Consider the following 25,961-nt stretch of genomic DNA (forward strand, 5'->3'; position numbering starts at 1 on the left):
AATATTCTAGAGCACTTGGTATAAATTGATGATATAAATTGATAAATTGATGATATAAATAAAAATGGATTGGTTTTGGTCTTATAAACTTTCATTTGTAACGAGTTATGAAAATAACTGTAAAAATACACTAACCAAATATTGATTTTCATTTGAATTCGAATGGTCATAAATAAATAATGTCTTGAATGCTAATTAGTCATTAAGAAAATTAATAAGCGAATTAACAAAAGTCAAAATGTTAAAGCGATCTGTTTATTACTTTTCTGAGCTTAACAGCTTTTGCAGGTAATTGGACCAATAATCTTGACCAGTTCATAACCAAAGGTCATACAGTTGACCAAGGATAATCCGTTTCTTGTTAGATTTGGCATTTAACCATCTCCTTATCTTGATTTTAGATAAAAAATTACATTCAAAGAATGGTAAACTTTATATTTGTTTTTAAAAAGTGCAAAATTTAAGATTTATTTAATTTCTTAGTTAATTTACGTAAATTAAATAAATGCTTATAAAAATATTTTTGATCTTTGACTTTTTGTTGACCCTTTTTTCGTCAAAATCCTTGACTAAGATTCCTTTACTCTTTTGTTGCTTTTGGTTTTTTTTTGGCTTTAGCCATTTATCTTTACCATTTTGTATATTTATTGTTGTTGTTGTTGTTGTTGGTGGTGGTTTCCTTGGAAATTTGGAAAATCTTTCTTATGCTCTGTGGATTCCACAGGCTTTTAACTAATTTTAGGGCTAATTAAGTGACTGCTGGCCCCTTAATAAATTACAATTTCTTGGCATATTTTTGCATTAAGTGACTAGAATTTTTCCCCTTTTTTTCCTCTTTTCTTTTGGTCTCTTTTACCTTGCTTTTAACTTGGTTTCTTTCATATGAGTTTGCCGTTTTATTTCGCCTGCAGTATTTGTGATTTATATGGAAATATATACACGCATTTCGGCATGTTTTTTTATGTCTTTCGATATGTCGTTGTTGTGACCATTAAATTAATTGCAATTTATCGATTTTGGAATTGCAATCTCAACGGGCCATAAAAAATATCCCTCTGTCCTTTCTCTACCTCTCCCTCTCTCTCTTTCTTTATCTCTCATTCCACAATGGCATCCAGAATATAAAACGCCGCAGCATGTGAGGATAAAGGGCGACAAATTTGAATGGAAGTGAGCCTGAACTTTGTATATTTTGTTGGTTGTTAGGTTGGTCTGGGTTTCGGTTGCTTTTGGGTCTGCGCCTGTGGGTGGCCTCATCTATGTATTCTATTTGGGATGCAGCCGTCGCATTTGTCGCAGAGCAAAGAGTAAAAATTTCGCGGCCTCTGGTGTATAGAATATAAATTTCAGTTTTTTTCCGACTCCAAAAAAAATCATGTGTGTGTAGGTGGCGGCAGAGAGTCATTGCGTATACGTAATGTGGAGAGTGAGAGAGAGAGAGGGTGTTCGGCAAAGGTGCAAAAGGGAAAGAAGGAATATAGACTAGCTATACATAGGTATATATCGTTATATTACCCTATGGCAATATAAGTTGCATCTGTTCTATGCTCGAATTCCAAAAAGCATTTTCATATATGAATCTATAAATCTAAATATTCATGTATACATATATCACAGAACTGCTATGATTGATGTCAAGTCAAGTCTTAACTTTAAACGATTCAGAACGAGTACTAACTCTCGAAATTATATGTTCATATATAGATAGATATTCGTTCAAAACAACCAAAAAACTGTATCGATTATCGAATAATGCCAAGTATATGCTTCGTTTTTATCTAATTTTATCATTGATATATTCAAATATGACGCATATTCAACTACTCCCATTACTCTTGCTAAACCACGTGAAAATTAAAATGAACTATCATTAATTGTATTGACTGTATTTGAAAAGACACAAAGACATGTTTAAAAAGAAAAAAATTGATCAACGTCGAAAAGTGTTGTAAAGCGCCATGAAATACACAGAATTTGCGGTCTTATCAGATAAAGATAAAGTTAAAGAAGATAATAAATTGTGATCTTTAAAATCTTTAGACACAATTCTTCTTTTAATAGTTCCTGGGATCTTGGAATTGATTTTGAATCTCGATAACTAATTCCATACCTATATATTAGATTGCTCTAGTTTATATAGGGTAACACATCGTTGATATTACCTTTATTTCTTACTTTTTGTTTTTTTTTTCCGTTATTGTTTTGGTGTGTGGAGAGTGTAGAGCCAGCAATAATGAAAAATATATGTGAGCACCATTAAAATACATCAGATAGGCATAGATCACACGGTCAGTTTGAATGTCCTCCTGGTTGGTGGTTCTAGTCCTAGCCATAGTCCCCATTCTATTGCTATTGCTACCGCTGCTGCTGCTGCTGCTGCTGCTGGTCATTTCGTTTGTTAGCCGCAACACATGCATTGACATTTGTTGGAGCTGAATTTGGAATTAGAATTGGAGTTGGAGTTGGAGCTGTTGCGTTATCTTTGCTGTCACAGCAATGTCAGGCCAGGCGTCGTCTGTGAGTCCCTGTGGCAATCTGGATGTATATTTTTCCCCCCTCTTACATTCGAAGGGAGAAGGTATGTGTGGCTGTGTGTGTGTGTGTGTGGAAGGGGCGAGATGGTGCGTGTGTCGAGGCATGGGGTAACGCGTGCCCTTATGCAGGTTTGAGTGAATGGCTCGTTAGTTATATGTGAATCTTCTATGTAACTTTAATGAGGTGTTACCTCCCGTCAAGAACAAAAACAAAAAACACACAAAACCAAATAAAAACGATTACTAACAGATAAAGGGCACATAAGTATAACATTTAAGGTGGCACATACAATTTAATATAACTTAAGTGTATATCTTCATGGCCTCTGAAGTTAAACGATTAAAGATTGTCCAAAGACAGAGAGAAAATACACATTTTTAGGCAAATATTTTTACCATTTCAGGATTTAAGTGATTTATTTTTAAAGTAAATTTATTAATGGATTATTATATAATAAAAAATAATTAAATTAAGTAATAAACTAGAACCGTTTTAAAATTAAAGGTCAACGCTCATTTTGGCGCATCATTTTTCTAATATTCCTAAGATTAGATTTTTAGTTCGCTGGTCCCAAAAGTGGGGTTTTTTTTTAAAGTTCTTGTTCTCAAAGAATTCAAAAAATCAGCAGTATCAACATTATGTTAAATTCAAAACAGTTATATTCGAAAGATTTGAAAAGAATTTAGTTTGATTTCAGATTTTTAGATTTTTAGAGTAAAATTGAAGTACCTAAAATTTACCTAAATTTTGCACTTATTCTTTATATTGAGAGACATACATATATGATTATTCTTCTTTGATCCTTTTAAAGATTTTATATTTGTTAAATGAATTTAAAGGGTCTCATAATAAAAACTTTTACAAGAAATAACTGTACATCAGTTCGAATAGTTTTTGGTTCTAGCAGATGAAATAAAAATAACTATTTAATTGGTTAACTAACTGCTTTTATGTCATTATTCATGTGAAAGGGATACCTATCAAACCCTTTTAACATCAAATTTCTTTGACTAAACTATGCCCTTTCATAACTCCAAATTTACAGAATAAAGTCTTGTCTTTCGATATGGATCTAGCATTCTTATACATATGTATATAAGAATCTTTTTTTTTTAACTTTATTCTGCATCATCAAAAATAACCTCCACGTAAGAGTATAAAAATGTTTTTTGTCTTAAGACAAATTCCGCCATTGGGGCCATTTTATTTCATATGGCAAATCTTCAGACAAAGTGAGACCAACAAAACAAAAAAAAAAGGAAGAAGCTTATGCTTATGCTGATATTTATGCCACACTTTTGGCCATTTCGGGCACTTTAAAGAAACTTAAATTGCACTCACACAAACAGAGGCAAGAAATAAATTTCAAGCGCTCCTTCACTTGGCCTACTTGTTGTAAATTTGCCAAAAAAAAAAAAAAACCGAGCCAAGAAGAGAAGAAAAAAACATACAAATAAATAAGATGGAGAAGAAGGAGAGGAAAGAAAGTGAAGTTAACTTAAGTTCGCATGTGTTGTGGTCTTTCATCATGAATAGGGTGAGACAGAGAGACGAATAGAGCAAGAAGTGAGGGAGTAAGATAGATGAGAAGAGGAGGATGAGGAGAAGGAGGGCGGGAGGATATCAAGTATGCGCACTGTTGGCCAGGAGACCTCACTAAAGTGTGCCTAAAAAATTGTGTGTTTCCTTCTTTTTTTCGTCTTTTTCTTTTTTTTTGGACCAGGTAAGCAACCCTCTTGGAGAGAAAAAGCAAAGTAAAAGTGCGTGTGTCTGCATTGTAAAAAAACTTTTAATGGCCAAAAGGCAGCAGCAGCAGCAACAACAACAACACCATTTTCTACCCATCTCATTCTTACTTCTTGTGTGTGCATGTGTGTGTACCTCAGGTGCTTGCGTTTCTTAATGTTTTTGGCAACAACTTTACAGCTGTTGCCTGCTTAACTTAACTTAACTCAACACAACACAACTCAACTCAACTCCTGGCCCATAATCATTAACAAAATTGCTTCGATTCCTCAAGCATTGCCTTTAAAGCTGAAACTTGCCACTTTTCTGCTTCTGTTTCTCTTTTTTATTTTTTTTTTCTGTCATGTGTTTTTGTGGGGAATGCATTTTCAATATACCCAAAAGTCAAGTCGACAATTTATTTGCCCTGCCATAAATCAAAAATGAGTAAAAATTTATACCCATACTAACTACGTTACGACATCGTCCTCGTTCTCATACCCATGGCTGGCCAGGATGGGGACAAAGTTTGCTTGCTTGGTTTTATATTTGTTGGTTGGTTGGTTGGTCGCTCGGTTGGGTAGAGACCAACCCATCTACCCCGCCTTACCCAAAAAAAAAAACACATTCTCTAACCACCAGCAGCAGAAGGCAAGCACACAAAAAAAAAAAATTTGAAGGAGAAAAAAAAATACCCAAGCCCATTATCATCATCAACAGTCAGCAAAATGGCCCAACTTGTGTGGCCAAATGGCAACGAGAACAGCAGCACCAACAACGGCAACAAGCAACAGACGCACCTGAAGCCATGAGGTTGGCTGCAAAAGTTTGCAACAATTTAATGATAATAAAAATTGTGTGAAAAATTCTCAAAATTCTAGGAATTTGGTACAAAGCTTTATATGGCGTGTAGATTTAGTAAAACTATGAAAAGTTTTACATTAGAAAATATTTATTTAAAGACAAAAGTCTTTTTTTAACTTGATTGTTGGGTTGGAACTGTCGAACTGTCGAACAAATAAACTCAATTTTTTGGAGATAGTGAGAATGGTGCTATAAGCTCTTTTATTCAGTAGTAGAATTGCAGTTCTACACAAATCTATATTTTAAGATAATTGGATCTAAAATATTCTTCTTAAAATTTGCAATGGGCTGGGATTGTATTCATTGCTTTCAATAAAATAAGATCTTTTCATTAACAAGCAATAAGGGGAACAAACTTTATGCTAAGAGTATGAAAGCTAACAAAGTGTTCTTAAATTAAGAGAGAAGGAGAGGGAGAACATAATGTTTCGCCTAGCGTTTTGAAGAAATGCACTCCTTTTAAACACCTCAATAACCCGACGAAAAATAACAGAGTATGTATCCAATTAAGTCGATTACTATATCTGCTGGTATGCCTTACAGTCTGACCTTTGACAGTGTGCAGATTTATGTTCCCATAAAGGATGGAGTTACGCAGCTGCCATAAGCAATCTATAATTTGTCCCAATGCTGCAAAACCTGAATGATTTATATGATTTATGCAATGAACATAAACTGATCTTGACCAAAAGTAACATGTTTACTATCTTTCCTAATAAACCAATGCAGTTGTTGCACTCTTATGCCAAATTATACTACTGCTGCTTATAAATGAGGTCCGAAAGTTGGTTGCTTGTTAAGTGTGATGTTGAGATACTTAGTCTATGCAGGTTGCTATAAAATTGCGACTTCTATCTGAATCGAGGTGTCTTTTTAGTGCAAAGCAATAATTAGTGATATTCTGGGATTTGATCTTTAAATTCTATTACTTGCAGCAATCTGCCAGAGTTTTTACTCGATTACTGGATCTTTTGCTGCCTCAGAGTGGCATTTAGAGCTTAATAGGATAAGTGGCCTTCCTGGCAGGATATGTCTGCTGTATAAATACAGTTGACTAGGACAATACTAAAGTATAGTTGTGGCCCCAAGACTTTACTGTGGGGTACTCCAGCTATTATTTATGATCTGAATTGTATATAAAGTGACGCTCTTCTAGATACTTGCTCAATTGATTGTTAAGCCAGAAACTGCTTGCTGTATATCAGTGAACACAGCATTATAGTATTCCACAAATCTAGAAATCCCGAAATCCGTTTGGATTCAGTCGTGATCGGGTGATCCGTCACTAGAGCCTTGTATAATCATTTTACCAATACGTTTGTCTGTTAATGTACTTTAATACTGAAGACAGGAGACTTGTAGGCAAATGGGAATGACAGTGTGTCGTCTTAAATCTTGTCAGGTCTACGGTTCCTTAGAATTGCTGCCGCATTCCACTACGTAGGGATATAATATATTCTTGAACTGCTTATTCCATAATTTAGAGATTAAAGTTCTTCAAATTCACAGCATATTTACGCCATTGACTTGAGAGCTTAAACTAGTTGGGAATTACAAGACGAACAGAAGAAACGTACAACTCTACCAGAAAATCTTGAATATTTCGCCAATCTATATATTTCCCAAACCACATCAAAAGTTAATCTTATAATTGGTTTAAATTTCTAGAACAAAACCTTTTGTTGAAATAAATTTAAATGTATTTTTTAATGGTTTTTGATGATGTTTTATTTTTATTTTTCCTTGCCACTCGTTACACATCAATCAATTGTGACAAATTTTGCATTTGCATACTAATCACTTACTCTTCTCTCTCTCCGCATATACAATCTATTCTTAAGCCACCCTCGCATATTTTGTCAGTCAGCCTATCGTTACTTGGTTTTCCCTCAAACTTGTTACTATATAGATAAATGTGTATGAGTGTATGTGTGTGTGTGTGTCTACGTCTGTGTGGCAACAACATTGCAACAACAAGGAACAAGGAGTTGTGGAGAAATAGCAACTGAAATGGGCCGCCAGCAGCGGCTACAAGTGCCCACATAGCCAGAAGCTGCAAGAAAACGATTCAAAAAAAAAAAAAAAACAAAATATACCAAAAAAGAAAAGGAAAAACAGAAGCAGCAACAACAACAACAACAATAACACGGGGAAAAAGTAAAGGCGCAAAGGTGCGTACAATCATTTTATTGATTTATATGCCAAAGCTATTACAACTGACATTCGAATTTTCCAACAAAATGCGGCCCAACTTTTCGTTTACATGGACACTGAGAGGTAGAGAAAGAGATAGCAAAACAAGGAAAGAAAGAGAGACAGTGAGTGGAGAGAAAATGGGGTGGGGGGGAAAGAAGATGGGAATGTTGCGTGCGTATGGCAACCCCAAAATGCCAAACCTTTTGTCAATGTTGCTGCTGCTGTTGCTGTTGTTGCACTTGGCTGAGCCGAAGCTCGTGGCCAAGTCCGCAACGTTGTCAGGGGCAACGTGCAAAAAAAGAAAGGAAAGAAAGGAAAGAAGAAAAACCTAAAAGATGAAGACGCAGCAGAAGCTAAACAAGTAGAATACGAAACAGATGAAGAAGAAGAAGAGGCAGTAGCAGCAGCAGCAGGTCCTTATATACTTTCGTCCTGTTTTCCCTGTTATGTGTAGCACACTTTTAGGCGAGGCTTTTGTCTTTTTAGTTTACTTACTTCTGACAGCAAAAACAAGAAGAAGACGAAACACCATGAAGAAGCAAAAGAGCAAGAAAGGCGGTAGGTAGGCCTACTCGTAGGCGTGGGCGTGGGCGTACACTAAGAGTTGAATTGGGGGTACGGTGGGGTAGGTGTGGCTGACAGTCTGACAGCGCACTCGTTACTTTGACAACAGTTTGTCCCCCCCAAAAACCCCCACCGTCCTCTTGAGCACATCCCTCCCCCATCCATCTAACCCCACCAGCTTTAGGCAGCAGCCTACAATTTCTCTTGTGTATCTGTAAGATACTTTTCGTGCTGCGCTTCTGCACTTGTAGAAAACTTTCACTTTCAGTTGCCACAATCTTCCTCTCTCTCTCTCTCTGTCTTTCTCACTTACACTTTCACTTTAACTTGCTATCTAGTGTACATAAAACTGTGCAAAATCAATTCATCATTTACAAGAACAGCTTCTCCCACAATGTCACTAGACCATCAAGCATCCTCCCCTTACCCCTAACCGCTCTTTACCACTACCGCCCTTCTCGCATCAAAGAAATTAATTAAGGCCAAAGTGTAGAGAAGAAGCCTAATTCAAAAATATTCTGTCTTTGTGTGTGTGTGTGTGTGTGTGTGGAAGAGTCTAATTAAAATTTATATATGCGCTGAGGATGATAAGTTTTTAGTGGCTTTTGCATCAGAGGAATGAGACAATATACCTACATATTAATATACAGATACAGATATATGCATGTATGTGTTTCTGAATAGCTTAAAGGTAGTGAATAAATCAATTCATAAAATACTTTTCATATTAATTAAATTTCAAAATTATTTTCCATGCCACCTACAAAACATTTTGGAACATTTTGAAATAATTTGCTCATTACTTTTATATGCAGCTTATCAATTTAAATATATCTCAACTGATTCCAACTAGTTTTGGCGTTGAAGATTTGGTATGGCTATTGCAATTGTGGAGTTCTTTAGCAAAGTCTGCTGATGATAGAACTTGGTGGGTTTTCAAATAGCTTTACAGACAACCTGCTCACCTTTTCGTGTTGCCTTTGAAATAATGTTCTTTTGACCTCGAGCCGTCTTAAATGGAAGGTTTGACTTAAATATCTCAAATCTTTTTTTTTATCTTTTTATAATGTCAACCATAAAAATTCCTAGTTATTGATTAACAATAACAAAACAAAATATTGAAAAATAAATAAGTAAGTTACTATAACTCCGAAATCTCAAGTAATATAAATAACTTAAGCATAAGAACATAACAATTTTAATAACATTTTGTAAATTAGAATAGTCTTATAGCTATAGCAAATATAATTAAATAGAATCATTAACTAATACACCGCTTGCAGTAGTTCTTTTCCTTTTTTGTCATATGGTTTTCTTTGTTTTTTATGGAATTTTCATCAAATATATTAAGTATATATATTTCTAGTTACTTTCATTGTTTTAGGCTTTTCTTGATTTTTTTATGGAATTTTCACTAAAAGTAACAAATATATATATTTGTTGTTATGCAGTTAATGCGAAAATGAAGAACAAGGTATTAAAATCCAAAGAAAAGAAATGTTTCATTACGATTCACAGAAACATACAGAACATAAGTTTCTACTTTACAGAAGACAAGTACTTCGAATTAAATTGCTCTCTTTTTGGACAATACAAAGTACTATACATATCAGACATTAAAACAAACATAACTTCAAAATGTTTATTTTTTATTCATTCTACATACAAATTTTCTCGTCAATTTTTTCACGGAAAAGAGCTGACTAATCACATGACTTTGAAAATCTGATTTATATGGACTATCTTCATAGCGAATTATTTGGGAATATGCCACACTGTGCAAACCTAATTACAAATATTAAACAAATTTTAATTGCATACTTTTCGGATGCACTTATCAATTCCTAAAAGTAGATTGAAACTGAATTGAACATGATAATTAAATTGAAACAATATTATATTGAATGTCTAGCCATGGAATAAATATATGTACATATTTATAAAAATATAAACTTTAAGCTATGGAAATCAAGTAAGTGAACATGATATTTAACAAATACTTTGCTAAAATTACATAATAATTTTTGTTCATTTAATTAGTTCATATCAAACTTGTGCACACTCGCATAATGGCCAAAACATGACAAATTTTGAGCAAATTGTAAGCCAATTGTGACATATTAATTACGAACATCGTTAATTTGTCGCATTACACAAACCCTCATACAAACACACACAAACACATAGCACAATTTCACCCCCCAAAACAAAAAAGTGAAAGAAATGTTGGTCTATAGTGGCACAGTTCCAGTTACAGTTCTGCTTTCACATACTTTCCCCGACCATTGTCCTCTGATACTCTCAATCAACACTCCTATAGCTTTAACTCTAAGTAGTGAAAGTAATAGCCAAAAAAGTTTTTGACACACTTTGAGCGCTGCGTGCACACACGCACACAAACAAAAAGGATATGGGATAGATATGTATATATATAGAAAGCCCAGGACTAGTCCTAGGACCAGTAGCAAAAACAGGCCCGTTGCCTGTGAGAAAAGAAAAGGGATAAACATGTTGAAATTTATTGTATGCCTTTGTGTAAGTGTGCGTGTATGTGTGTGTGTGTGAGCTTTGCGGTCGTTTGTGAAAGCGAAATGCAGTTAAACCTTTCCACCCTGTAGACTCTAGACTTATGTGGGACTCGTGTACTCGTCCTGGCGTTAAATGAGATATTTAAATCATTGAGAAGATGCGTATGCGATAACCAACAAATTTCAGGTCAACCTACCCATTCAACAACAACAACATTTCACCCAGATCAAAGTAGGTGAAAAAAGGTTTTTGTCCTCTCATGGCCAATGACAGAGTATGAGATGGCGCAAAAAAAAAAGGATAATTACTTGCATAGCTTGTCTCTGCAATCCATTAATTTGTGTAACCTAAAACTTTTATTACCCAAACAGCTTAAAAATTGACATTCTTGGACTTACTTTTTTGCACTTTATTCGAAGTACTCAAACTTGTAATAATTTGGCGAACTTCTATTAATGTTTAGCAACAAAAAAAATCAATTAAACTTAAAACCATAGTTTAAAAAATCTGCAGTTCTAGAATTCTTTTTAGAAGATTTCTTAATATCAAAAATTGGTCTCTTTTCTACATTTTTGATTCTTTTCACAGGAAATCCAATTTGAAACTACCTAAGCTCATTTTTAACTTGTTTCAATTAAATTATCTGGTTTTCTGTCGACCTTTTTGAATCCAAGATTTGATTTTTCAATCAAATCTGTCCTTGGGATTTATTGATCACATATTTTGGTATACAATGTTTACATAATGATAACATTAAGAACTATCTAAATGCAGCTTTATCATTTGTATTAATAGTACCATCTGAAAAATGTTGATCCTTTTAGTCACTTTGACATTTCAAAGCTTAAATACCATCCCAGAAACATTAAAATTAAGATTGATTTAAAAAAAGGGACAGACATTGAAATATTTACCCGGAATACGTTTATAATTTTGGTTACTTTAAAACAAAATAATTAAATTTCTTGGAATCATTTGCTCATAATTGAGAATTCGTATACTGGCTAAGATAAGAAATCCTTCTTTTGTTTCTTGTAATTAAGCAGCTGACGATCTTTTTCCCTCAAAAGTTCATTTAAATCTGCAATTTGCTTGTTCATGGCCGCTAGTAAAAAATTGTGTGCTTCCGAATCTTCATGTTTTTGTTTAATTGAATCATCCACCTGCCGCTTGAGTAGAACTTTACAAACTCGCAACTCTTTTCCAAGATCAACTATTTTTCCATTTGACTTGGCAAAGTCTTCTGCATATATTTTCATTAGTTTTAAATGATTTGATATGGAACGCGCGTCATTAAAGCAATATTTAAGACATTTATCCTCGTGTGGAATGGTCTCGTTCTGGAATAAGTATCATTTGTATTATCTTAGGTCTAAATTGAAGTCTCTGGAATTTACCCAATTTTGGGACTTAGTGTCCACAAATTTCGCCTGGTGAATAAAAAATAAACATACAACTAGTTTCAAAAGTTTTCCCATTTTCTAGTTAATTTTTGAGCTAATTCATTTGAAATGAAACTAAATATTTTTCTTCTGACGGCTTCTTATATAGCCCACCAGAAGTCAAGGGTGGACTTTATGCTTGAATGAAACTATTGATAAAAGTTCAATCGTTTAGGACTACAAAACTATAATAACATTTTTTCCGCAAATTTTTTTAATGAAATATGCATTTTAAGTACATATAATAATCTTCTATATTTATCTTCTATATTATTTTTGGGTATTAAAATGCATTTTTTGTATTCCAAGACGCGTAAGTACCCTTTGGAACAATAGGTATCTAAAATGCTTCATTTACAGAGTATGAAAATCGATTGTCGATTTCACGGTTATGGCAATTGCCATACTTTACAGCAATCAAGTTCGAATTTTTCCTGATAACTTAAATTGTTTCTGTAGACTTATGATAAAAATACTTATTACAAAGGACAATTTGGACTCTTTAAAAAAATGATTTAGTTAACTTCTATTTGGTATAAAAATTTAGTTTAAAGAGCTAAAATTATATAACTTTCTATCCAAGTTTAGAAAATGTTCATATGTCAATGGCTTTTTCATAAAGGTTGTGAAATGGTTTCTAATGGAAATTAGGAAAATATATACTCTACCTAGTGCCTTACCTTACAAATTCCTGACAAATTTTTTAAGGTTTTAAAAGAAAATATAATTAAAATTTAAGTTTTGTTGCCGACTTTTAGACTGAATTAAGAAATTAATAAAAATAATACGCTCAGAAAGAAAAAATGGTTGCATATTTAAGGGGTTTTGTCACCACAAATGGAAAAAAGTGGCCTAGTCAATCAATCGAAATGTCAAACCAAAAGTACACAACAATTTTTAAAACTTTCTGCTAGTCTTACTAGTTAATGGTGAGTTTCGGCAAAAAAGAATATACTAACCAAAATTATTAATAGATAATCAAGTTGTTTAATTGTTTAAACAAACATGTCTTAGAAACATCTAAGAAGGGATAAAACACACAAAAGAATGTTTAATATGATTAATAATATATTATGCTTAACTGAATAGACATTAGACTTGAGTGACTTACAGCTAAGGAGTCCAGAGTTCGAATATTATGACCAATCAATCTCCAATCAAAAATTTAAAAAAAAAAACCCTAAATTTATATAAAGTTCTTTTTAGTTTTTCTACTGAAACTATAAACTGTCTTAAACTAAAAACTTTCAATCAATCCAAATTGAACTTTATGATAGTCATTTATGATATGTTTTTTTAAACTACAATAAAAATTGTTCCAGTTTTACATATGTATATAAAACCTATAATATCACATTTTGCAATCGATTAAACTAGCAATAAGCCAATCAGGATTAAACCTTTTTTTTATATAGCATAAATAAATCACACTCTGATAGATTATTTTTAATCTGTAATATGCAAATTAAACAAGATAACTTAACTTGTAATACAATTTTTTAAATACTTTCATTTTTCGTTTGAAAACGTGTTTTCTCTTTTTCTTTTCCCCTCTTGCTGGATCATCCCAAAAAAACAGCCACATTTCATTTAATTGCCCACAATTACCCCAATTTATTGCGTTATCTATTCACATGTCGACCTGTCTGCCTATGCCTAGTTGGCATATTTAACATTAAATATGTTTTTGCCTCTCTTTGTCTCTTTTTTTTTTTGCTGTTTTTGTATGTTTTTAATATATGTCAAACAGAATTAGATAAAAATTAAACCAACAGATACAAAAAAGCAACAACAACTACAATCGACGACACACGACACTTTGTCAGAGTTTTAGGCTAGACCCAGACCTAGAACCAAAAATACATAATTATCATCATAGATTATGTTGAATAGACCACACGCTCTGCTCGCCAGACCAACAAAAGCACACATTTACACACACATACACACCCAATAAACACACGCACACACACACACACATGAATTATGAAAAGTGCGTTTGCCCAACAAGTTGTTGTTGTTATAGTTGTCAGTCAGTCAAATAGAACGCACGATCGCTTCAGATAAGATTCCCAAATTTTTGGCATATATATGTACATATATAAATTTTTCTACTTTTTGAGAGCTCTCAGAATGAAAAATAGTAGAACATAGAGAAAGAGAGGAAGAATGAACAGAAACGAAATACAAAAACTATGGAAACATGTGGCTAAAGCTTTTAGTACCCTGTATTCTGAAGGGTATAAGTATGTAAGAAGCAGAATGAACATATTTTTCTTAGATATGCGTAGCTAGGGATGAAAATAGTGCGACTTTTGCCTTCTAAAGTATGCAATTGTATGTTGAAATTTTGTTTTGTTTATTTTTAAAGTTCTAGAAATGTCCTAAAGTTAAAAAATTATTTACAAGCAGCCTTTTCTAGGAGAAGCAACTTTCAATATGAAAATATCTTTTTTTTTTCGATTGCACATTGCATACTTTAGGGAGCCAATTTTCCTGAAGTTAAGAATGGTTAAGACTGGCATACTTTATATATCGTAGATTGAGTTGGAAACCTTTCAAAATCTAAAGAATTTATCTGGAATTGTTCTACTTTTAATTTTTATTTGTTTTCAGTATTTTTGAAAATATACTTCTCCCAATGATCTTTCAGATTATAGTCATGAACTATTATTTATTAAATTATTATTAGATTTTTACTATAATGGAAACATTTCTTAATGACCTCAAGCCGGCTAAAACCCGGTTTTGCTTAGCTTCAAAAAGGTCGAAATCTAGACAAACATATTTCTTATAATGTTAAAAGAAGTTTTGAATGACAGATATATCTTAAGTCCAGAGTCTAGTATTCCTTCAAGACTTTCTTCCTCTAGACATGTTGACTTTATTTAAAAGAAATAGGTATCACAAAGTCGTAACTAGCTCTTTTATATTTCTTTTTCACTATATAAATTTGATTTGTCTCTCTTTCTCTCTCTCTCTCTTTCTGTCACTTGCTTGTTCTCTTTTACTATTCCTGATCTCACGCACTCTTGACTTAGGCCAGTCAATTGGTCCCTCTCCACGTCCCGCATAGTGAGACCCCCCTCGCCATTTCTTATCTATTTTCAGCAGGGCAACTGTCGGCAATAGTTAGTGTTTTTTTTTTCTTTCCTTTTTTTATTATTTTTAATGGCAAATACCTTGAACTTCACCGAATTTCGCCATTTGTTTTGATGTGTGCAAAAAAAAAACAGAAAAAAATAAGGCAGAGAAAAAAACTAAATTTTGCAAATGTTGTTAGTTTTTTTTTTGCGGGGGTGTTGCGAAAATATTGTTGTTGTGTTCTTTTTTTTTTGATTAAGTCTCGACTGTGCGTAATCAGTTTTGTTGCTGGATAGGGATAGTTTGTTATTTGTTTGCGGTTTGACATATATTTTATACGAAACTAGTTCACATTGAGGTGATTCATTGTTTTTGTTTTTGTTGGTAGTAGGTGGTAACCATATAAAAATACTATATTTATTTAAATCTGTATTATCAAAAGTGTTTAGATTAAAGGTAGCTAATTGTATTAACTGACGAGTTCAGGAGTTTAATTAACTTTAACTTTATGGAATTCAAACTTAAGGCTAGATGTAAATAAAGTTTTACTAAACTTAGAATTAGATTTTGTGCTTATGCAAAAGAAAAGGCGATGGATATAGACAAGTATCAGCTGATAATTCTGTCAGTTATAAAAACATCGATAAACTACACTGATCAGCATCAACAGTCGATACGATCTAACAATGTCTGTCTGTCTGTCCTTCCGTCTTTATAATTTAGATCATGGTATATCAAAGGACGCTGCGATGACTTAGTTATGTACTTCATTTTGTTTTGAAAATTGGAGTGAAACTGCTCAACCCTCTTGCAAATCAAAATGTTATTTCAAATTACAAAAAGACGAAACCATTTGTATACCATTTTAATTATACAAGAGTCGTAATATCCGTTTTGTTTATGTCTTCTGTTAAACTTAATAACTTAATGTAATTTAATTTTATAATTTTTTATTCGATTTGAAAGTGTTTTTAAATTCAATTCTTCTCACACTTATGTTGTCCAACGTTTCCAGATTGTCAGAATAGTTCTTAAACCCCTTTTTGGGATGAAACTTTTAAGACAAATACTCAAAAGTTCTTGAGTTATTTTGATTTTAAAATTTTCCAAGAATTACCTACGAGTATTTCCTAGAGACCTCTATACATATTTGGTCTTCTTTACTCCCACTTTGACCAATTCGAATAAAAGAAGTAGCCATAAATAGTCGAAAAAGAGTGACAGAGAGAGAGAGGAAGAACAAAAAAAAAATGCGTATATATTTGCATTATAAACGTTGACCAACCAACTAACCTATCCCCCAGGCTCCCCTCTCTACCCCCTCCCCCAACAATTCTTGTTGCTTGTGTGTGAGTATTTTTTGCGTGCAAGAAGAAACTCTGCGTCAAAATAAATTATGTTATTTTTGTGCAAGTTTTTTACTTTTTTGTTTTTGGTTTTTATTTTCTGTTTATTGTATATGTGTGTGTGTGTGTTTGTGTGTGTGCGTGGACTTTGTCGTTGCGTTTGGCAAATGGCGTGAATGAACTTTTCAAGGTGAAACTAGAAAGAATAGGCAAAGAGTATGGCGACAAGAACGTTGACGTCGACGCCAACAGCAGCAGAAACTGCGACTGCGACGGCGAGTAAAAAACTTGCAAAAGAAACAGGAACAGCTTTTTGTGTGTGCCGGATAGCGTGTGATTGGGATTGAGGGAGAATAGGCAAACAACAACAATACAAACACACACAAACACACACACATATGTATGCATTGAGTGTTATGGCGTGCGGAAGCATAGAGACGGGGAAGACGAGTTATTCGGCCAAAGAAGAAAGAGTCATCGTTGAAACCCCTCAACAACTTGCTTGCAAGTTGCCATCGCCATCATCCACAATAACAACAATATGGAGATGGAGATGGAGCTGAAAGACCACGCAACAACCAAAAAAAAATTGAGGTAGAAGAAGATCAGAAGTTTGAGAGAAGCTCAGATATATGATAGATATAAATACTCTATCCCTACCAAGTACTTGAAAGTTTCTTCTATAAGAAATCACTTCGATGACTTTATTTTCAGACCTTTCATTGATTTAAAAATAAATATTTTCATCCTTGATTAAAGGAAGACACGAATATGACTCTTCTAGATGCGTATGATTAAAAATACGACTTAAGTGCTATTCGAAGCTCTTTAAACAATGGGATCAGTAGGGTCATGACTATATTCCCATTTTCTCCCAACAAAATTTTAATTTATGATCTCATAAAGATCAGAAAAAAGACCCGAGAAGTCTTTATTCCTATACCTATTTGCACACGCTTAAACGAGTTGCGAATTAAAGGTGTTTAACGATTCGAAGCTTATTAAACAAAGGTATCAGAACAGTCGTGATTATATTACCATTTTCTTTCAACCAAATTGTAATTTATAATCTTAGAAAGATCAGAAAGAAGATCCGAGTCGTCTTTATTCCTATTCCTAGTTGGATACGTGCGAACAAGTTGCGAATTATAAGTGTTTAACGATTCGAAGCTGATTCAAAAAAGGAATCAGAAGAGTCGTGATTATATTACCATTTCCTCCTAACCAAATTGTAAGTTATACTTTCATAAAGATCAGAAAAAAGATCCGAAAAGTCTTTATTCTTATTCCTATTTGCACACGCCTAAACAAGTTGAGAATTAGAAGTGTTTAAGCATAAAGAACAATTCATCACTTTGAAAGCTTGCTTCTATCAATTTTATTATTTGTAGCCATTAAACTGAAAGGTTTTCAAACTGGTGCTTTAGATTTTTGTTCGAATGTCAAACATTTAACCATAACAAATGTACCCCTTGAGCCAAAGTTAGGCTGTAAAAAAAATCCCTTACCATAAGAATTGCTAGACAAAATTTGAATGAGTTCGCAGCAGCAGCAGCAACCCAAGCCATCGGGAGACACACACAAAAAAAAGCAGTTGACTTGGTTGGTTTGTTGCTAGTTTTGGTTGCCTGCCATTTGCCGTTTGTGTTAGGCTTGGCTGAAAAGTCATTTTTGTGGGCTCTGTTGTTTCTACGTTTATTCTTGGCTACTCCACTGCCCACAAGACTTTACTTTTTTGCTTTTTTCTTGACGGGTTTACTAATGGTTTGCATTGGACTTTTTTCTAGCCTGCTCAAGCATCGCCATCAACCGACCAGAAGTTCTATCTGCGTTCTTTTTTTTCTCTCTCTGTTTTTGTTTTCTCATCTCTTTCACCTTTTCGTTCTTCGTTTGTTTGTTTTTTCGGCGTCTTTTTTTTTTATTTTTTGTGTTGTGTTGTTTTCGTAATTTACAAATCATTCACTTTAAATGGACGAATGGCAAAGGGCTTTAAATCGTTTGGCTTGATTGACAATGGTGCAAAATTTTTACATTGATTTGATGCCAAATTTGTGGACCAAATTATTGATTCAGTGCCAAATCGATTAGGTGGCAAAATTTGGTCAGGTTGAAAATTGTTTTATGGCTCGTTACAAAAATTTATTCAATCTCGTATCTCTTTTGGCATTAAGTTCCATGATATTTTTAGTTTGGTTTTAATGCTTTAGTTTTGAAAACTATTTTGATTAAATTGAGTTGCAAACCTAAAATAAAAGTATATGCGATGAATAAACCAGAATCAAGAAAGAGATTATGTATTTTTTATGTTAAACATTTTATCTTATTTTCAGGGACTTCAATTTTTTGAATGGGCAGAGTTCTGTATTGTTATAAGAGGCTCTTTCCCGGCTCAGGTTCTGTTATCGGTAGACTTTGTTAGTCCTTCTAAAAGAACGTACCGATACTTCAATTCTAAAAATAAGGTGGGACTTAGAGTTAGATGAAGTTAAGTTTTATGATTGTATGTATTTGAAATGCTTTTAACTACTTATTACAAAACCATATGCTATGGTTAAATAGAGGAACAAAAGGTATAGAGATGTCAACATAATTCGTAGGAACAAATTAAAAAGATAATTCCATTTGGAATATGTATAAGCATAATTCATAGCTAGTATAGATGATTTAATCTTTAAATTGTTAAATTGTTATTTAAATTGTTCTTGGCCTAAGGTTTTGCTTTCAAAAATCAAACTCACTTAAGTTAAGCTTTTGATAGTCCCTACAGGAAACTAAGTTTCGCACAAACCAAAGGCAAAACTTACCATTAAAGTTTGAAAAATGCAATCCAAAAAAATATGCTGAAACTTTCTTCTAAGTTTAGTACCTTAAGATTTCTTTTGATTTTAAAACCTGAGATATATAAATATTCTTCTATGATTCCTTGCTATTTTATTTTAGAATGTCCACAAAAACCAGTTTCCATTTAGTTAAAGTTAATGATTCTGCAACTTGTCTCTAGCCTAACATAAAATCACTTGGATTCTATTGTACTCGTATATACTTATGCTATTCTAAAAATAAAATTCATTAATTTTCCATTGCGTTCGATGAGTTTGTTTTTTTCGTATTCTTTTTTTGAAGTATCTAGTAAAAACGCACACACGACCCAAGCCCACGCAGTGTTTGTAAGTAACTTGATGTCTTGGCTACCAATCTTTGACCATCCAAGTCTCTCTCTATCTCTTTTTCTATCTCTCTTTCTATCTCTTACTCGACTTCACTCAATATGGCTTGCCAATCAATTTACAGGCAAGTTTCTTTGGTTAATTAATTGCTTAGTTCTTCATAGAATGAACGCACAATATTTTTTTTGGTTTTTTTGCTGTGGAATGGGAAATGAACGCAGCAACAATTTTTATTCAAACTATACGCATAATAATAAAGAGGCAACAACATAAGAAAAAAACCAAAAAAAAAAACATTTGCCTCTGTTGGAATTTTGTATGCAAAGAGTGGAATGATCGCTTAGACAAATTTTCAAGGTTACCGAATTTGTATGTTCTAGCTACATATGTACATATACCCTATAATTAAAGGTCAGTAAGAGTATATAAAAACAAGCTATTTAATATAAAAGTAACATTTTTTTACTTTTTGATAACATTTTTGAGATTTTTCTTCTATCTTAAGTCTAATCCAAAAATAAATATATAATTAAGTATAAAAATCTTATGATTATTTAAGAAATTTTATAGAAAACAGTTACTTTTTTATCCTACCTATGTATATTAGCCTTTAAATATAATATTTAATATACACATTTTTTTAGAGTATGACTTAATGAAATAAAATATTTGGTTGTATTCATCTTCTGTTAAGGCCATAAAATTATGTATTTATCTAGCTATATCTATGATTTTGATATGCAATGAATGAATGTTTGTTTGGGCGAGAGAATCGAGTGTGATGAGAATTGTAAGTATTGAGAACAGTGTAAAAGTGAGAGTTGGTTAACGTTGAGTTTATCAAGTAGTTGCTGTAGATTTTTACAGAGAATCTTTCAATTGTTTTTTTGATACAACAATTTGATATTCAATTTAACAAAAACAGAATCTTGAGTATTTTGCATAAATGTGCGTAAACTTTTTGTATCAGTTTTTTGTGTTTGTTATTTTGAGTTGTTTGTAGGCGTTTCACATAAATTAAAATTTATGTTTTTCTAATAGACCAATACGAATATTTGCATAATTGAAAGAAGCAGCAGCAGCAATGGCATCAACCTGCCTTAGGTATGGGTTATGGTATTGTAATTGAAAAATACAAAAAAAAAAGGTATCTAGAATAATATTGAATTCAATAACTCGTGAATGTCATTAGCAAAAAGTAACTACAACATTCACATTAACCGTAGCAACATCATTAAAATAAACAAAAGCAAAAACCTGACCTCACTTAGTTCTTTATATAGAAATTAAGCCAAATGAAAAATAATATTCAAAAATTGGGCGTTGTCGACAAGCAAAAAGAAACTACATTTGCAATTAAAAAAAGAAATTGGTAAGAAGTTGTTTTTTTTTTTTACATAATTGAGAACAATGGCAAAAACAGAGGCAACATTATTATTAACTCAAACCTAAAATATGAAAAAAGTAAGGAAATGTTTTGCTCTAATGTCAAAGTCAAGGCGCGCCGTTGCTGTCGGCGTTGCCGTTGCTGCTGTTGGCGTTTGCTGCCGTTGCCGTTGCTGTTGCTGCTGATTGGTGCACGGCAACAACACATGAGCAAAAAGCAAGAAAAAAAAAACACTTCTAATGAAGTCAATGAACTTTTTTATGCGCTGCTGTTGCTCACGATGCGGTAATTTTTTTTTCGCGAAAAAATTTCTTTTTGAGTATTATCATTTCGGCAAAAAAGAAATAGCAAAATCTTAGGCAAAAAAAAAAAACACAAACACAAACAAAACCAAAAATTTGTTGTTTTGTTGATTTGAGCTTGGGCAGAGAGTGCAATGACTGCTACACATACACACACACACACACCCATACAGTCACGCACAGACAATAATGAACATAAATTAATCTCGGGTTTTTTATTTTTATTTCGCGTATTTTTCAAGAGCGTGGGAGATTTTTATTTTATTCGCCTGTCCACATGGCGTATGCTTGATATTTTATTAATGATCCAATAAACTATAAACGAAAGTATATAAATTTGCTTAAATATTTAAAACATAACAAAAGGAAGAGGGGGGAAAGAAAAGAACTATGTCATCTGCGTTTTGTAAATTGATAAAAAGTGATAGTGTTATTTATTTCATTTCTTTTTTTTCATTCCTTCTTTCTCTTCCTCTTTCTCTTATTACGTCTGTGTGTGTGTTTTTTTTTTAATAACTTTCAACTTTTTTTCGCGTCTTTTTGTTTTTCTAGGCCCAAAACGTGTTGCCAAAAGAACTGAAATTAAAAATATATTCTCGTGAGAGGGCTAATTAAAGAGTTTGCAATGGAAACTAAAGTGGATTAGTTTGAAAATCTATTTAAATTTGTATTGCATACATAGGGGGGCATGTGTGCAAGGAATATCTTTTATTTCTTAGGCAAAAAAGTATTCAAAATCGTTTACCTAATTAATAAAACTGAAAAAGGTCTTTCGAGCAACTTTTGAAGCAGCCCTCACTTACGCACAATACATATACATATAATGGCCATTTCTTTATAATACTATTTTGTGCGTTTGTCTGCGTGCGAAAAGAAAAAGTAAAATTAGAATATTTTTAGCCAGCGAATGGGCTAATCATAACAAAACGGAGACCCAAGACCTAAAAACATATGGGGAGGGAAAGTCAAAAATAAATAGTGCCTCAAGGTCATTGAGGAAAACTAATCAAGTGGTGGTTGTTGTTGTTGTTGTTGTAACAAAAATGAAATAATCAAAACAAAAATGAAAATAGTGTGAGAAAGCAATCTATTTATTTGTATATATATTTATGGTTTTTATAGTCGATCATAAATCGGAAGTAAATGAGAGCAGAGAGAAGACAGAAAAAATTGCATACATAACTTTATAATATTTTTCCAAGCTAATTTCGTTGATTTGCCTATTTCGCATATATGTATTTTTCTAGACTATGATGCCTTAGCTTAATTATATTTCTTTCTATCTATCTATCTAACGTTCCCTCTCATCTCTCCCTTCTATTTCTTTTTCTATTTCATTTCTATTGTCGAATGCAAAAAACTTGTTCATTTTGGACTTTGATGAATCGCCATTTTCAGTTGGCTTTTGCCTATATACTTAGCCTATTATTCATGCTAACAGACATCGCCTCACCCACACACGCACACGCACACACACACACACACACACGCCCAGACACACAAAAACATAAACCCTACCACGCCTCCTACCCTCACTCCCCTTCTCAACATCTCTTATTGTTTTTGTTGAGAATTAGAAATTTTAGCTAAAAGAAGCAGAATGAAACAAAAGTCGCCTAGACAAGCAAAGTGCAGAGTGCGTGCTAAGAAGAAGAAGGCAAAAGAATAAAGAAAAAACACACTGAAAGACTTGAGAATAACAAATAGAACCAAAAAGACAAATACAATAGATATTAACTAACATGGATTGTATAAAGAAAGTCAGTTTAAGCTAAATCAACAATTTTGCATTCAACATGTGGTAATTTATATTAAAAGTATGCTATGATAAATTAGGAGTTTTATTAGAGGAAATGTTGAGGTTTCATTGATGTTAATTAAAATTATACCAATTTTGACTTAGGAAAGTTTGCGCTATAGAAGGAATTAGATTAAGACACTTTAAGAAAACAACAGGTAGAAGAAACTTAAGTAAATTTTCATTTCAATTGTTTTAATACTCAAAATTGCTTTAAACTTAACTCACAATCATCTATCTATCAGGAACGTTCTTGTTTGGCATGAAACAAAAATAATATAATATGATATACAGAAATCTCAATTGAAATTTATTGAATTTTGAAAGTATCAAGGCAAATCAATACAAATTTTTTTTATTTCGAATCTTTCGATGTATAGTATCCTCTTTTTTTTTACTTCGAGTTATTAAACATTAATACTCAAAGAAGTCTTTGCAAGAGGTAAAAAAACTCTTAGCATAAATTTGTATGACGTATACGACCTGTATAACAGTAATAATAAACCATATGTCTTTATAACATTTGTTTTAAGAAAAAAATTAAAATTAAAAGCTAAAAGTAAATTATAGCTTGAAGTGAAAATTGTAAAGAATATATGATTTTACTTTCTTAAATGAGTAATTTAATAATATAGGTACTAAAAAATTAAACCCTTACACTTTGATTGGTATTAGAATTACTCCCAAAAACCTTGAAGTTTGTTTTTTAGACCAACCAACAAAATGTTAATTGTAATTTGATATATTTTTTTTGTAAAAAGTTCAACTTGGCGAGAATCTACTGTAATGGCAATATTGTTGCCGGCAGCAAAATGCGTGTATTGCATCATCAAATTTAGAAAAAATAATAACAACAATTCTAACACACACACACACACACACATAGGCATAACCACACTTACATATTTGTACGCATTATACAAAATGAAATGAAACGAACATAAACGAAGACAAGAACCGAAGTTGGATTGCCGATTCGTTCTTAACTGCGACCAAACGCAGTTGCTGCTGTTGACGTCGCTGCTGGCTAATGTTGCTGCCATTGCTGTTGCTGTTGTTGCTGCTGTGGCTGCGGCTGCGTTTGCATGTGTGTGTGTGCGCGTGTTGCGTATTTATGCTGATCATTGGCAATGCTTGTGGAATTTTTTTCATACATTTTGCACCAATACAAAGGCATTATATTTGGCGTTTGCCTCGTTTAATTGTTGGCGTTGACTGCGTGCGTTGTGCGTCGCCTACTGCTATTCCCTCATACCCTCTAACACTCTAATGTTCTTGCAGGGTAGATTAAGCTTAACCACAAAATGTGCAATGGAGAAAGCCTAAACTTTCGCATATCTTCTATTTCAAATTACCTTAAAAACGAGCCTTGATCTTGCTTTCAAATTTGGCTTGAGCAAAAGTTCTTGTGTAGAAAATTTGGACACTTACAGGAGAAGCCAAACTTCGATAACAAATCGGTAGTAGTAACTAATATCGGTTAGTACCATCATATGCCGTGAATAGTGTATCCAATACAATTCAAATTGATGTGAAACTACTTATAGTTAAATGAAACACCAAAAGATTTCGATACTAAAAGGTCTTTACGGAAATATTTGGTGCAGCTTGAAGTAAATCGGTATATTACCGATAACAATTCCATAATACTGATCGATTATTAATAGAATTTGGTAATAAACCTTGATGAAATATCTGTAGAATTAATCGATTCTTAATGAATAAACGAAAGTCACTAACAATTTGACAAAAAATAAAACAATATTTGGTTACATCATATTTTTATTGAAATTTGACGATTTCTTATAATTTCATGCAAAAGCTGATAATATATCGATAATATTATATGATGCTAAATATATGTTTTAATTTCTTAAGTACATATGTTGATGCCAGATACTTGAATGAAATTGATAATGGTTCAATAGAAACTAGCGATATCTGGTAATATTTTGGTCTATAATTTGTAATTTGTTTTTATCATTTAAAATCGACCAATAACATGTCGATAATATTAACCGATTATTGAAGTATTGAAGGTATATGAATTAGGAAAGTATAATTCAAATCTCATACCACTTAAACGTAAACCCAGAATGATTGATTTTTTAGTGAACCTATTTAAAGCGAATAAAAATCTTATAACCAATCAGTAATAATAAACAATATTTAGAACATTTTTGTAATTAATTGGATGCTAAAGTTGTTTAAAATTAAAACTAAATTAAATTAAAACTAAACTAAAGTCCGATAAAATTTCGCCTTTATTTTTCGATACTTAATATTTTGGATGTTTAATCGATTTTCTAGTGGTAATTAATTTTCCACAAATTGGGTCTTATATAGTTGTTACCCCTACTTATTACACGGTATCGACAGATCGCCACCCCAAATTTAATGTGCAAAATTTTGGTTATTTTTTTGTGGTGTTTTTTTTTTTTGCGTTTGCTGATTGTATTATGTTTTGTTGTTTTTGTTGCCGGCAAGCATTAGAAAGTGCAATAACCTCGTAGCGAAATTTTAGTTCTATTCAACACGCTTGACATTTGTGTTGGTTGCTGTTGTTGCTGCTGCTGCTGCTGCGTCTATCGCTTTTACTCTAGAATCTAGATTTACGTTCGCTTTGCGTGTGCAGCTAGCTAAACGGGGCGTATGAGTAATGGCCTTAATTTTTGATAGTTTTATTGTTTAGCAAAAATTTTAGTACGCACTTGTGTAAATAAACGGAAATTTAGTTTCCTTATTGACTCGAAATAAAAATTAAATAAAATTTGTTGAAATGACATCGAATTTTCATTGGTCTGAGTAAGTATACTAAATGATTCTCGATTGTTTTTGTTTTCGGGGCATGTGTTTTTAGAGAGAGTGTTGGTAGTCAGATTTGATCTAGGCTTGTCTTTTTTTATATGCCTGTCAGTCATTCTGTCTGATGATCTCTGTCTCTATGTCTAGCAGCATAAGCCTTTTCTTTTCTCAGTTTTAAGACAAATTTTATTTAAATAATGTTACAAATTTCTTTAAA

The 25,961-nt window shown here is 32.7% G+C and overlaps 1 protein-coding gene across 2 annotated transcripts; it reads right to left on the bottom strand.

The window, feature by feature from the left end:
• Positions 1 to 11,060: 11,060 nt before the first annotated feature.
• LOC124460254 lies at positions 11,061 to 11,924 on the bottom strand. 2 transcript variants are annotated; one of them, XR_006954182.1, is made up of 3 exons: positions 11,811 to 11,924; positions 11,328 to 11,753; positions 11,061 to 11,256 (listed from the first exon to the last, which is right to left on the bottom strand). XR_006954182.1 is itself a non-coding variant. In XM_047010765.1 (2 exons), exons 1-2 carry the CDS (start codon positions 11,889 to 11,891, stop codon positions 11,418 to 11,420), a joined length of 417 nt encoding a protein of 138 aa, XP_046866721.1. In that variant the 5' UTR covers positions 11,892 to 11,924; the 3' UTR covers positions 11,315 to 11,417. The 2 variants fall into 2 exon arrangements, 1 of the variants encoding a protein (XP_046866721.1); XM_047010765.1 differs by lacking the exon at positions 11,061 to 11,256 and having other exon boundaries at positions 11,315 to 11,753.
• Positions 11,925 to 25,961: the final 14,037 nt, after the last annotated feature.

This window comes from Drosophila willistoni, assembly GCF_018902025.1.
Source record: "Drosophila willistoni isolate 14030-0811.24 chromosome 2R unlocalized genomic scaffold, UCI_dwil_1.1 Seg167, whole genome shotgun sequence".
Lineage (NCBI taxonomy): Eukaryota > Metazoa > Arthropoda > Insecta > Diptera > Drosophilidae > Drosophila > Drosophila willistoni.

Excerpts from the sequence above, each read along its gene's own strand:
- LOC124460254 (XM_047010765.1), bottom strand. The coding sequence starts at position 11,891 with ATGGGAAAACTTTTGAAACTAGTTGTATGTTTATTTTTTATTCACCAG. Across the intron at positions 11,754-11,810 it reads ACACTAAGTCCCAAAATTGG|AACGAGACCATTCCACACGA; the intron begins GTAAATTCCAGA and ends TACTTATTCCAG.